The following is a 13,074-nucleotide window of genomic DNA, read 5'->3' on the forward strand; positions in this document are numbered from 1 at the left end:
GCCTATGTACACAACACAAAGAAATTTGAAATCGTCTGTACCTCAGACCTTTTGAAATAATTGTTGTCAAATGCTGCGCAATACTCTCCCGCATTTATTAAACAGGGAATCTGAATCAAAGTATCTATAGCTGAACAATGTCAACTTTTTTATCTTGTGTTTGTTTTGCCAATGTCTTTTTTTTCCTGAAAGTGCTTTCACGCTGTTTTTGTTTCTATGTTCTCGTGCAGCATTGCCAAGCCTCTGTAGTGTGTGTCGGCCTCGCCTCGCCTTCTCGCCGGCTTTTTGGCAGTGCATCCAACCTTCTTATGAAGGTAAATAAATATATTGTATTCCAATAAAGTGAGAACTCTTCTTTCTCCCTTTCTCGCTCAGTGATACGTGCTGTCATGAATACTTAAATGACGGCTGGTAAGGGTAGGTATAGAGCTTCTTCACGTATTCTCCTCGCGGCGCACTTTTACACTGCAGGCAGTCTGCGGCTGACTAGTCTGCAAAGGAGCTGCCGAAGGGGCTCACCCGCTCACGGGCTCTCTTGGAAAGACAGAGGTGTCACACGCACGATGGTACCAGGGCCGGCATCACGGCGAGAACCGCCAGGAGCGGGACCGGCACACCCAGCAGCAGCTGGAGGATCGCGGACACGGACGCCCATAGTGTCACCGCCGACCACCGGAGTGGCCTCGCAGCAAGCAACCGGATTTCAAATGCCGGCGATCCCGGGCTGCCCCCCGGGTCTGGAATACCTCACGCAGATCGACCAACTTATCGTCCGCCAGTCTGTAAATCTCGTCAATAGTACGTGTAGCTCTCCACTGTGGACGATTCGCGGGCCAGACATAGAGTTGACAAAAAAGGGCGCTAAATAACAGCACGTGAGGTAAGGACGGACAACCACCATGGCTAACCACGAAGTGGTCATTGTTTCAACAGCATATGTAGCTATACCACTTCGCAAGAAAAACACGGGAACACGGGAAGGGAGCATGAGTAGACGGAAAACATGAATGTAAACACTCCGATATGAACGATATTTCCTTCGGAAGGAGCGAAATCGCAAGGAAAGTTCACGCACACAAACCGACTCAACTGAATGTTGATGGCTTCAGAGATTATCCGGTGTGTGCTCGTCATTAGTTTGGCAGCATGACGCAATATTAAAGAAGTAAGGTGGTTAACACGCACATTCAACGCATTGCAATGACAAGTGGCTGTTTTTATCGCCTTATTTGAGTGTTCGCGGATACGGTCTTTCGCGCAACGCCTCGCTTGTTCGATATAAAGATGTTCTCATGAAAGAAGAATCCGGTAAACGACGTTCCAACGGCACTTAAAAACTTCTGTCTATGCTTTTCTCCGCAACTCTTTTTATTGTCGGTCCTAAGATTGGCATTTTGTGACTGTCAACCAAGATTGTTTGGGGAAGTGAACAACACCCTAACGCCTCAACTCTTGAATTATAACTCATTTAATTGGATCTCTGGAGTTCATATCCGTGGCTTTGTTTTTTATTTACTCCTTTGTTACTTGGAAACGCTTACCTATTGGTGGCCTTAGTGCCTTGCCTTCCAAATGAATTGCAACTTCTGAAATCAGCCTGGTTGGCGATCACAGCTGTGAATTTTTGAAGTTTTACTACGATGGAAGCATATACCTCGCGGTGGTTTACTTGCTTCCGTTTGGTGCTACGGTCGCATTTCGAAAAGAACTTTAGCAAAACGGAAAATTCGGTGAAATTGTATACCATGGCTTGGAGGACCTTTTAGCTTCACCTTTAAGAGTGGAAAGCGATAGCACTCACAGATACATGACTGCTTCTCAGGCTTCCCGGCAAGGACACTAATGCAACCACAATGTTTATCGGGAAACGCTGTCGGCGAACGCTATGCACGAAGGCGAGCTTTCTGGTAGAAGAGCGACATTTTGGCGTTGGCAGATCCAGGAGAATTTGAACAGCCACGCCAGGAGAATGAAAAAAATTTTTTGTTGGGCGCTTTTGATATTAGGTCTTAGAGGTTTTGGCATAAAGGGCATGCGTTGTCGGTGTTTTCTTCCAATACACTTCTTTGTGGAATGCCATTCTCAGTATTCAGGATAATAACTTTGTCTAGAGTGCAAGACAAGGTATGAGCAAAATTAGTGATACAACAGAATGGCAATATAACCAGCATATAGCGCATGTCATAAAGGACGGAAATGTAAAAATGTTTAGCATGATTTTTCTCTAAGGACAACTGCAACTACGCCGACGCCAGATTTCCAGAAAGACGAGGCACTTAACGCTATCCAAAAGTGTCTTTTTTTTCTTATTTTTAGCTGTGGCTGTACGCAAAAGCATGGTCTCCGGCTATTTATTCCTTCTTGCCTTCTTCAAATGCAAAAATGTTTTTAAGTCCTAAACTACAGAAAATACATTTATGTCAAGCGTTGACACGGGTCCCGAATGCTACTGATCACTTCACCTGTGTGTCCGCTAGGTTACAATCACATGACGGTGATTAGAAAGTTGGCAGTTCGGATGCAAAGAGAAATTGGTCGCGCGGTACATGCCAACTCTAGTAACATTGCGCTAGTTTTGTGCATGAAGCCGGTAACCCGCTAATCCGTAGGTAGAAATCACAATAACGGTACTCCAGAACTCTAATACACATTTCGGATGTGTACACGCTAACCAATGAGATATCGCGCAATCTTCGCACTTGAGAACCTGTTACACTTTGCGAGACTACTACTTTGGCAGTGGTAGAGGCTGTGCGCCTGTTTCACAGGGCACAAGAGGCAACGCTCATATCGTAACGATGTTGTTTGCCGCATAGAGCACGTTTTGTTCTTGAGGAGATCGCGGTGCGCACGGTGAGAGCTTGCTCTTATCGCGCAAATCAAAGAACGGAAGCATTGGCTGAAATTTGCTGATTAGACTTGTTTCGCCCAAAGGGTTTCCGACACAAGATGAAATGCACGAGTGCAAACACCAGGTATCGCAAGCATATATTGTAGCAATGCAGCGGGCGCTTACTAGACATGAGGCAAAGGAAGACGGGCATCTGGGCTTCGCCCGAGCTGGTTTTCATATTTGTCTCTGGCTGCACTGCTCTAGTAAATATAATGTAAATGTTTCCTTTGTGTGTGTCTGTCCAAACATATTTCGTTGGAGGTTTGCGATTCCTGTTATCTGCACGGAGCTCCGCAACGGTCGCTACATCGAGCGCGTTGCCATGCCTCCCGCAGAGGAGACTCCGTCAGCATCGGCTACGACTGGTTACATTAATGCAGTCCTGACGCTTTCCCACGCTCGCGACAAAGGTCTCTTTTCCGGCTTTCACGTCGAAAAGTGGATAACGCTTTAAGAACGCGCTAGCACTAATAACCGGTGGGATCCAAACATCATGCTCGCTAACGTCGTTTTTTACCTCAGTGGCACCCTTCGTGTGTGATACCGAGCACACGAAAACAAGTGAACAAGCTTGAACATTTCCAAATATAAATTCGCGAATTAGGTTACCCATTTGGTCGCGCAGTCAACGCGAAAGAGGCCCTTGTGACGCGTGTTCAGAACCCCACAGAGCCGTATTTCTTGTATATTTCTTGAACTTATTGATTGGCCAAATATGTCATCATCATGCCGCTCCTCTGCTGAATTTATTATCTTAACACTAGATTACAAGCTAACCCAGACAGTCGATCAACACACCCGTGGCCCCAACCTCCTGGATTTAGTATTAAGTACCACACCTGATACCACCGGGCCTCTTGCTTACATTGATGGCATCAGCGATGACAAAATTCTTCAATTGGACATTATTATTCCACAAGCATGCTATCGGGCTCAGAGTGCTAGTATTAGATATTACCATAGAGCCGACTATAAAAATATTACTGCTGAATTGGCTTTCTTTCTTAGTGAAGAGTTTCTACCTTGCTTTAATTCAAGATCGGTAAACGACAGCAGGGAACTTTTTAAGCAAAAATTAACAGGTCTGGTAGAAAATTACGAGCGAAAAATTGTTATAGCAAATGACAGACCACTCCCAAACCTTGGCTGCGGATGTGCACTTCTGCCGCAGCCGCCACGGGGACGTAATCTTTTTGGGCGATGGAAGCTGGTCAATAAACCCACATGTGCTACTTGAATGTATCAATCTTGTCGGATTTCTGACTCTCGTTACGTGAATAACGAGAAGGGGGTTCCCCGAGGGGACCAATATTCTTTAATGATAGTATAAGAGGCGAACAATCAAAGACACCAAGGACAACACAGAAAATTACTTCTACTTACTAATTGAATTAAAAACAGATAAATCTTTAGAATTGAAAGTGGGTAACGAAACAACTACCACTCGATTCATTACCTTTATTTTGGCTCCGAAACTTTCTCTACTTGCGGCAACAGGTCACTGTTGCTGATATCCACTCATCGCTTATTTCTGACGTTACTCCTGGCGTACCACAAGGCAGTGTCCTTTGTCTTCTTCTTTTCTTAATTTTCATTATTGGCCTTCCGCAAAACATATAATCGCACACAAGGCTTTTCGCAGACGATTGCATTTTATATCGTACGATAAAAACATCTGATGACCATTTAGTATTACGGAACGACCTTAACCTTGTCTGTTCCTGGTGCAGTACATGGCAGATGACCCTTAACTCAGACAAATGCAAAGTTATGTTCTTCTCGCGAAAATAACCGAATTCTCGCTTTTTTAGGCCCTAAATAACACCGTCATACCTCCGACATTGTCCTACAAGTACCTTGGCATTGAACTTACAACTCATCTTTCCTTGAGTACTCGCATAACAGCTATCTGCGCAGGAGCTTCAAAAACTCTGGGTTATCTTCGACGGAACTTGCGTAAATCCGCTGCTACCGTTCCTAAATTAGCATATCATACTTTTGTTCGCCCACAGTTAGAATTTGCGTCATCAGTATGGTCACCACATCAAAATTATTTAGTTGATATGCTAGAATCAATTCAAGACAGAGCATCGCGCATCTTCACAAGCAACTACGACAGAACTTGCAGCGTAACTAAGATTAAAGCAGATATCTCACTCCAGCCACGTGAAACTCGTCGCACGATAATTTTTCTTTGCCTTTTCCATAGATACGTTCATAGTAATCGACCTCATGTGCGGCCGCTTGAAGTATCAGCGCGCGCTTCACGTCGCCTTAACAATAGCCACTGTTTCAAGCGGATATTAGGCCATAGACAGTCATTTAACGCATCAGCACTGCCTCGTGCGATAACCGTATGGAACAGCCTTCCTGATTACATTGCGTGTTTAACAAATCGTGATACCTTTGGGAAGAATTCCAAAACTTCCTGTAGAAACATTGTATAAGGATGTTATTGAACTGCTTTCCTTCACTGTTTTTCACACTTGTATCGTTGTATTTTTTGTGTGTATGAGTATATTACTAGGTTTACGCTGTCTAAATCTTAGCCAAGACAAACATGTTCTTGAACTTTGCTTTACTTATCTTGTGAGTGCCTGTATTGATATTTATATTGTTTACTCTTGTTGAAACACTTACTTTGTGTCCCCCCTTACCCAATGCCCTTAAATGGGCGTGTAAGGTACAATAAATAAACCTACATGACGTCTGAGCTTTTTACCCCAAAGCTAACGACAAGACGTCTGTAACAATGTGGCGCACATATTGAAGGGTATCGCAGACGACATCTCCAATTTACAGGTTCCCTGCAAAGTTTCTACTATTGACTCCATCATCAAAGAATGTCGCCGCATCGAACAAGCTAAGAGCCGACATAGCACGCCACACATCGTGCGCCTGCCAAATAACGCTGTCACGTCGACTGGTGAGGAGCATGCTCATCGTCCTACGTACCCTGCATGCAGCCCTTCCCTCACGGCCCTCCTCGTCGCCGACAATTTTTTACCACCAAATCCCGCAACGCGTCCCACTGGCGCATCTATGACAACAGGCCCATCTGCTTCCACCGCTGCCGCATTAGCAAGATCGCTCGTCAATGCTGCCACCATTTTCTAAGCCCCTGTCCGGCATATAGCAGTGTCAATTTCTATACCTCTGCACCTGATGCTCCCGATGCTTCCTGCCAGAATCATACTGCTTCTGACGCCTCTCCTCCGAATAATCACTGTGGCCGATCGGCGTCATCCCGACGTGGTCAGTCTCCTTCGACCCAGCCCCTTTGATTCTTTGTCGTCATACATTTGTCCCCACATCCGCCCAGAAAACTAGCAAATGCAGCTTCAAGAAGTGATGATGCAATGTCGATCTGGTCCTCCAATCCACTTCTTAATTTGTACATGAACCAGAACCTTCTTGAAGTTGATGTCGAAGCCGTTGATGACACTGCGCTGATCTACAAAGGTGCCCACCTCTCCAACATGAGTCGTACAGGCCACGTACGTACAGGCCACGTACGCATCGCAAGCCGCCACACTGCTGTCCTTTTTACCATAATTTTCCATTGCCCGCAAAACCTCATTCTCTGTGTTGCTTTCCTTTTCTGCGCATTCGGCTTTCGCTGACTGCTCCCGCTGCTCCCTGCGCCTAGAACTATTCTTTCGGATACTTGTGGTGCAACCGCCATCCGCTTAAGTCCCACTAGCTTTGTTAGACGGCCGCCCAAATAGTTATCATACATCGAAGTGCCGACTTCTCCGTGTGTTGCTGATCTGTAGTATCTCGATGATCATCTGCCAGACATTCCACTGAACTATGTGGTCACCGTACCTCACACAGTTCTGACTATCACGGCTAACGGCGTTTGCATTCCTGTCGTAAACTCTCGTCTAGAAAAGCAAATTTGACACCCGGAATTTGCTTCGGCCAGCTTCAGCCCCGAGATTACCATCATGTGGCGCCGTTCACAGCCCTCATTTCGTCTGAGCCTGCCAGGTTTCTTAAGTCTGCCTCTTATACTGATGCCAATATAGAGAAAATGCTTGCGATGGGCATTTTACTTGCAAAAGGCGAGGACCTTTAGCATGTTTTGTTTTCCTACAGGGATATCATCGCCTTTGACAATTGTCCCTTACGCCAGCTGCTTGCTGTCAAGCATCGTTGTTATACTCGCGATGCTGTTCAATGTTACGGTATACCATATTGAGTATCTGTCGGAACGCCCGTTAATCGAAACTGGATTAACCAAATGCTTGGAAAGAACATCATTGAATCCTATTAGAGCCCATGCGCGTCACCGGTAGTGTTGGTTCAGAACAAGGATGGGACATGGCAATTCTGTGTGTATTACCGCCCTCTGAACAAAGCCACCAAGGAAGGAGTCTACCCGCTGCCACGAATATACGACGCCTTTTACTGTAGCTACCGTGCCAGCTAATTCTCCTCTATTGCCCTTCAATCGGCATAGCGGCACATCGGCGTCGACGATATGGACGGAGTAAATACCGAATTTATAACACATGATGCTCTTTTCCTGATCAATTTATGCTCTTTAAGATTAGGTAATGCGCCAGCCACATTCAGCCTATGACAGACTCCTTGCTTCAGCGTTTGGGCGACGTAATTGGGTTTTAACCAACAATATACACTCACGTTGAACGTCTCTCAGCCATACTTGGCGTTTTTCTTAAGGCGAGGCTGCAACACTTCTCATCGAAATGCCGTTTCGGCCGCAGCCAAATCGCGGTTTTCGGCTATCTTGTCGGTGCTTCTTGAGTACAACCTGACGCAGACAAAATTCATGCCATCCAAAACATTCCGGTATCGAATCGCTCCCGATCATCACTCACTTCGATTCTAAAGCCCCAACCTAATTGCGTACGGACGCTAGTGGTCATTGTGTATGCGCTCTCCTAGCCCAGCGACAGCACGGCCACAATCGCACGATCGGTTAGGCCAGCCGTCTCATCTCACCAGTAGAGCGCAACTGTTGTGTTACTGAACGGGACTGCCTTGGTGTTGTTGGTGCAGTTGCCGAGTTCCGTTCTTACCTTTACAGCCGCCCGTTTTCCGTGGTAACCAACAGTGATGCTCTCTGCTCGTTTTCCTCCCTCAAGGATTCCACGAGTCGGCTTGGTCGCTGATCTTGGGAGCTCCAAGAGTTTTCATGCTCTGTGATTCACAAGTCCCAACGCCTGAACCAAGACGCGGATATTTTGTTTGTTAAGCCATCGACTGCTCTGGCGTTCCTGGCATCAAAAATGCCGTTTGTTTTCTTTGTGTCACAGCTCCTCCGATTCTTATGAACAACGTCGCGATGCCTCACTCAAGCGCTGACCCAATGTTTTGAACACGTGGCCGACGACACTTCCTTACGCCTCTAGGCTCTCCGGGATAGTACTGTGTACCGTCGTAATGTTCATCCCGTAGGTCCCAATACCTTCCTCTGCATCCCTATGCACCTCTGTACGACCGTTCTTAAGGAACGTTATGACGTGCCCACCGCTGCACATCTCGGAGTGTCTCGAACTTAGGACAGACCACGTCACCGCTTTTTTCTGACCCCGTCTTACACTTTTCTGTGCGACGATATTTCGCCGCATGTGAGCCATGTCAACGCCACTCGAAGGCGTCCTGCTTCACGCTACACTGTAAAAAAATCCAGGCTTATATAAGCGTTCGTTTGCAGTGTTCTTACACGCCTAATCTAAGCATGATATTTTTCCACGCTTGCCAATAACGCCTGGGTCACGCTTAGTAGGCGTGATAAGGACTCCTGTTCTCACGGTTATTAGGGCGTGACGAATCTCCACGGTGAGGAGGCTGCCCGAGGGGGAAAGGGGATGGGGTGATGAGCATGCCGCATGCTCCCTCGCTCCTTCGCTCTATGGGTTGAAGCTACGAAGACACACCGGCTTATGTCGGTTTGGGCACTTCGGCTGCTTCTATGAAGGGAGCTTTGCTCACCAAGCTCTTCGCAGTCATCTTTAACTTCTGCTTCGCCGTTGCAGAGTGTGGCGACCCAAGACGCTATCACAGTGGCAGCATGCCGGCGAAGTAGAAACTGAGTGTGCTGCTGTGAGATTGCGGAAGACGCTTCCGCCGGTGACACAGAAACTAATCCACTAAGAAGGGGCTTCGCTAAGCCCTGGCACATTTCAACAACGCCAAGGAATGTAAAACGTAAGCAATCCACTTGGTACGCCCTTGCACAAAAAGACGAATGCCCTCTGAACCGTGCTTGTAGCGCCCGCGTTAAAACATAGAAAGCCTTGTGCAGGATAGGGACGTCAGGACAAAATTTACCACATTAAAATCATCCTTCTAGTGCATTCTTTCTCCAATTGTCGGTCCAAAATACATAATCAAATTCTTTTTCACCGGCCGCATTTTATAACAAAGGCGAATTTTCTGGGGACCGAAGAAAATATGACGCACATATTTCTCCCTGGTCAAATATTTTATTCATAACATTGATTTCCAAAAAATGTAATACAATGAAACACTGATGTTTGAAAACAAATCTTACAGAGTTATAGCATTTTCAGATCGCTAAGAAAGCTTAAGCCTTTATATGAGCTCAGTTAAATGAGCTATGCAGTGAACAAATGCTTTAATCTTGTTTGCGCCCATGATACTTCTTTGTTTGTTCTTAGCTTGATAGTTGTTTGCACAAAAAGTGGCCATTTACTGCCGGATATTCTATATAATACATAAAATAAAGGCATAGGCACATCACTAGTGCCATTTCTAGGGACGTGTTGTCACTGATTTCAATTCTCTCCTGCTCGCAGCCGCAGATACTAAGCCTTGCTTACCACAGGCACTGGCAGGTGTTATAAGCTCTCTTAGCGCTATCTGAAAAAAAAATGTCTTAATACCCAAAGCATAATACTTTAGAGGTGAAAATATGTTTCTTTTAGACAAAATTTGGTAACGAAGACCGCTTGCTCTTTCACTGCTTTAATGCTGATTGAACTATATCTGAGATTTCTCCGACTGACTGGTCTTAAGATGTTGCAGTTTGGAAGTTTTTTGAAGTAGGCGATATGAAGAAGAGAGTGAACTCACCGCGGTAATGACGGCATGCATTGCAAGCCTGGGTCACTAGCACGCTTCTAAAGTGAAGTATTAACGTTCAGACAATTTTAGTACTTTTTATATGATCAGAAGGAACTATTTCAATTTTTTTTCATTTTAATCAATCTTAATTCCGAACTTGCGTTCGCTTTCAAATGCAACCTGAAAAACAAGCCTACAAAGTGCAAAACGCATTTCTCTGAGACATATAACAGTAGATAACTTTATTCCATCATGCTCTCCACAAAAATAAAGTTATAAAATTTGAGCGCATCTGGCAACGCATTAGTTGAAGCGTTTTAATACCCAATAAAAATTCGGTAGAAGAACGTAGTTACGCCTAATTGCCAGCCCAATGGAGATGGAAATTTTGACAGGAATGACATTCTACGTGAACTTATCAAATATGAGCTCTCACTGCAGTCTTAAATATGTTTGCAGCTGAAAATCAAGCGCTGCAATGGCCAGAGTATATTCATGTTCATTGAATACTGTCACACTTCCTATACTTAAAGCCCAAAATGTAAAATATGCGGAGCTGCACTAGACAGATATCAAAATTCAGAGTGCAATTTAGGTTGAAAATTAAGTTGCACATGTAGTCGCAACCTCACATGCGGCGCTTCTGAGATGAAGGTTACTATCAGTCGACAAATAGCTGACAAAATTACGAATTTTCACTTTATAGGCAGCCGTATAATATGAGCAGCATATGTGACAACTAGGCGGCGTACAGGGCAAAATATATTGCTGCGCCACCGGCAGAGTTCCAAATCATGAGAAGAAGCGCGGTGCAAAATGCATAATGACAACTCCCAGCTAACCACCCTTGGCGGAGGCGAAATGGCAGCGGGCAAGAAGAGAACCATGAGCTAGCGAATATAAAATAGAAACACAAAAGATTTGGTACTTCACACAAAACTGAACAATTCAGAGGCATTCTACAGTCCTTAGCTGAAACTTTTTAAAAAAGCACGAGGCTGACTACTCCCTATTTAGATCAAGGCTACTGCTCGCGTAAAAGGTTCCCGCTTTCCAATAAAGTCACCATTACGGCAAGTTTTGCACATCCTACAAGCACATAGCTTAAATCAAATGAGAAATAGGCAGTTAGCCGCCATTAAATGAAAGCGAATCTTTACTAATGTTCTTTCCTATATGTTTCAATCATCCACGAATGGCAGGTGAGGGACCGCACCACATCTATTATCTATATAGAAATGCTGCTCTGGAGTCATCAGATGGCGGTAGATTCTCTATCGTAAACGCTCATAAACTCGGCAAAGTGCACAATGTATGCATGCACCACCCGCGTTGTACACTATGAATGTCTGTAGAAGTGAACATGGCGATGCACACCAACTCTGACAATTAGACCGCAGGCTCTGTGCTGCAATAACGAACGTCGCATGTGGCAGTCCGCTAGAAAATACACACCAAAAATGGTCAAAACACCCCGGTCTCCTTCAACCTCCCCAAAAAAAGTTTCGTATTCCTCGCAGGGCAGTGAGAAGGCCCAGAGTGTTTTTACTGCACGTTCGACGAAGACCACGGGACATATCACGGATCCCCTATTCGGATTTTTAAAGCGTGATGAAAAGTTCCCGCGCAAGCACTCCGCGGGATGTTAAGCGTGTCATTTGCGTTTCTCACGCGTGTGCGGCTCGCTCAGTCTCGCACAAGACCAAACCATAGGACGCAGTCTTGTCCTCACACTTACATGAAGGAATGCCATGCATATTTTTGGTCACGTGGCACTTGAAACGTCATCCTTGCCTCATTTAGATGCGCGTAACGCTTAAACTTGCAGCATAGCGTGAGAATAAGCATGAATTTTTTAAAGTGTAGGTGCGCGCAGCCACTTCAAATCCCGGTAGAGCCATTTGATTGTGTTGTCTTGGACCTCCTTGGATCTTTTCTGGCATTGGCGTCGGAAAACATGCTGCTTGCTGTAACTTTTGGCTACGCGACCAGATGCGCCATTACAAGCGCTCTCCCAAGCGGCTGCGTGACAGATGTAGTAGATTTCCTACTACACAACGTCACTTTGATGCATGGAGCGCCACGTCCGATGCTCACAGACCAAGGTCATACCGTCTTATCCAAGGCCGTTGATGGTATTGTCACGTGGTCGTGACGTCAAAGAACACAGTAGCAATACCGTGAAAGGCAAAACTAGCTTTTATTGGGCGAACCTGTGCCCACAAGACAGGCTACACCTAAAGCACAACGAGAGCGGCGAACACAATAGGCGATCATTAAAAATCTGATCGGCGGGTCAAGCGCGTCGGTTTTTTTACAGGAGTCGTCGAATGTTCCAGACTATTCGTTCGGACACGCGTTCCTTCCACAAAGTTCTACACCATTCGCATCACGCGATGAAATCGGATAACATAAGGTTCGGCGACAACAGCCAGCGAATAGAAGCATCGATAACTTGCCAGAAACTTCGGATACATGCAGGCGCGTCCTGCGCTGTGCGATAACACATGTTAGGAGGCGAAACGTGGTCGCCCGATGAAGATAAGTACACGTGTCATTACCCCCCTCTTAAAAAGCATCGACCCGATGCTGCAAAGAAACGAAAGTAATATGAAAAGCACCCGTAGCAACGGAAACAACAAAATAAGGAAGTGCGTCAGCGTCCGTGAAAGGGTTTAAGGTGCACAACGTGGACCACTTCAGATCGTGCGCGGCGCCGCTGTGAATGCGAAATTCCGTCAGGCGCGACCTCATAGTCCAGTGCGCCAGTACGTCGGATGATGTTGTAGAGTCCGAAATAACGTCGCAGTAGTTTCTCACTGAGTCCTAAACATACCCAAACATGGTCGCCGCGCTGGTACTCGACGAAGCGTCGTTGGAGGTTTTAGTGTCGGCTGTCGGTACGCTGCTGGTTCTTGATCCGTACGCGGGCGAGCTGTCGAGCTTCGTCGGCACGCTGGAGATAGGTAGCGACGTCAAGATTTTCCTCGTCACTGACGTGTGGCGCATGGCGTCGAGCGTCGTCGTCGGGTTCCTGCCGTAAACCAGCTTAAATGGCGTGATCTGTGTTGTTTCTTGCACCGCCGTTTTGTAAGCGAATGTTACGTACGGCAGGACCGCAT

The 13,074-nt window shown here is 46.0% G+C and overlaps 1 protein-coding gene across 1 annotated transcript in view; it reads left to right on the forward strand.

Annotated features, from left to right (window-relative positions):
• Nucleotides 1-480: 480 nt before the first annotated feature.
• Nucleotides 481-13,074, forward strand: part of LOC126517694 (phospholipid scramblase 2-like) — a 52,078-nt gene continuing 39,484 nt past the window's right edge. The window contains exon 1 of the mRNA XM_055064394.1: nt 481-798. Within this exon, the coding sequence (XP_054920369.1) occupies nt 564-798 (235 nt within the window). The 5' untranslated portion in view covers nt 481-563. The remainder of the gene's footprint in view (nt 799-13,074) is intronic.

Source organism: Dermacentor andersoni, chromosome 11, assembly GCF_023375885.2.
Source record: "Dermacentor andersoni chromosome 11, qqDerAnde1_hic_scaffold, whole genome shotgun sequence".
NCBI classification, from domain to species: Eukaryota; Metazoa; Arthropoda; class Arachnida; order Ixodida; family Ixodidae; genus Dermacentor; species Dermacentor andersoni.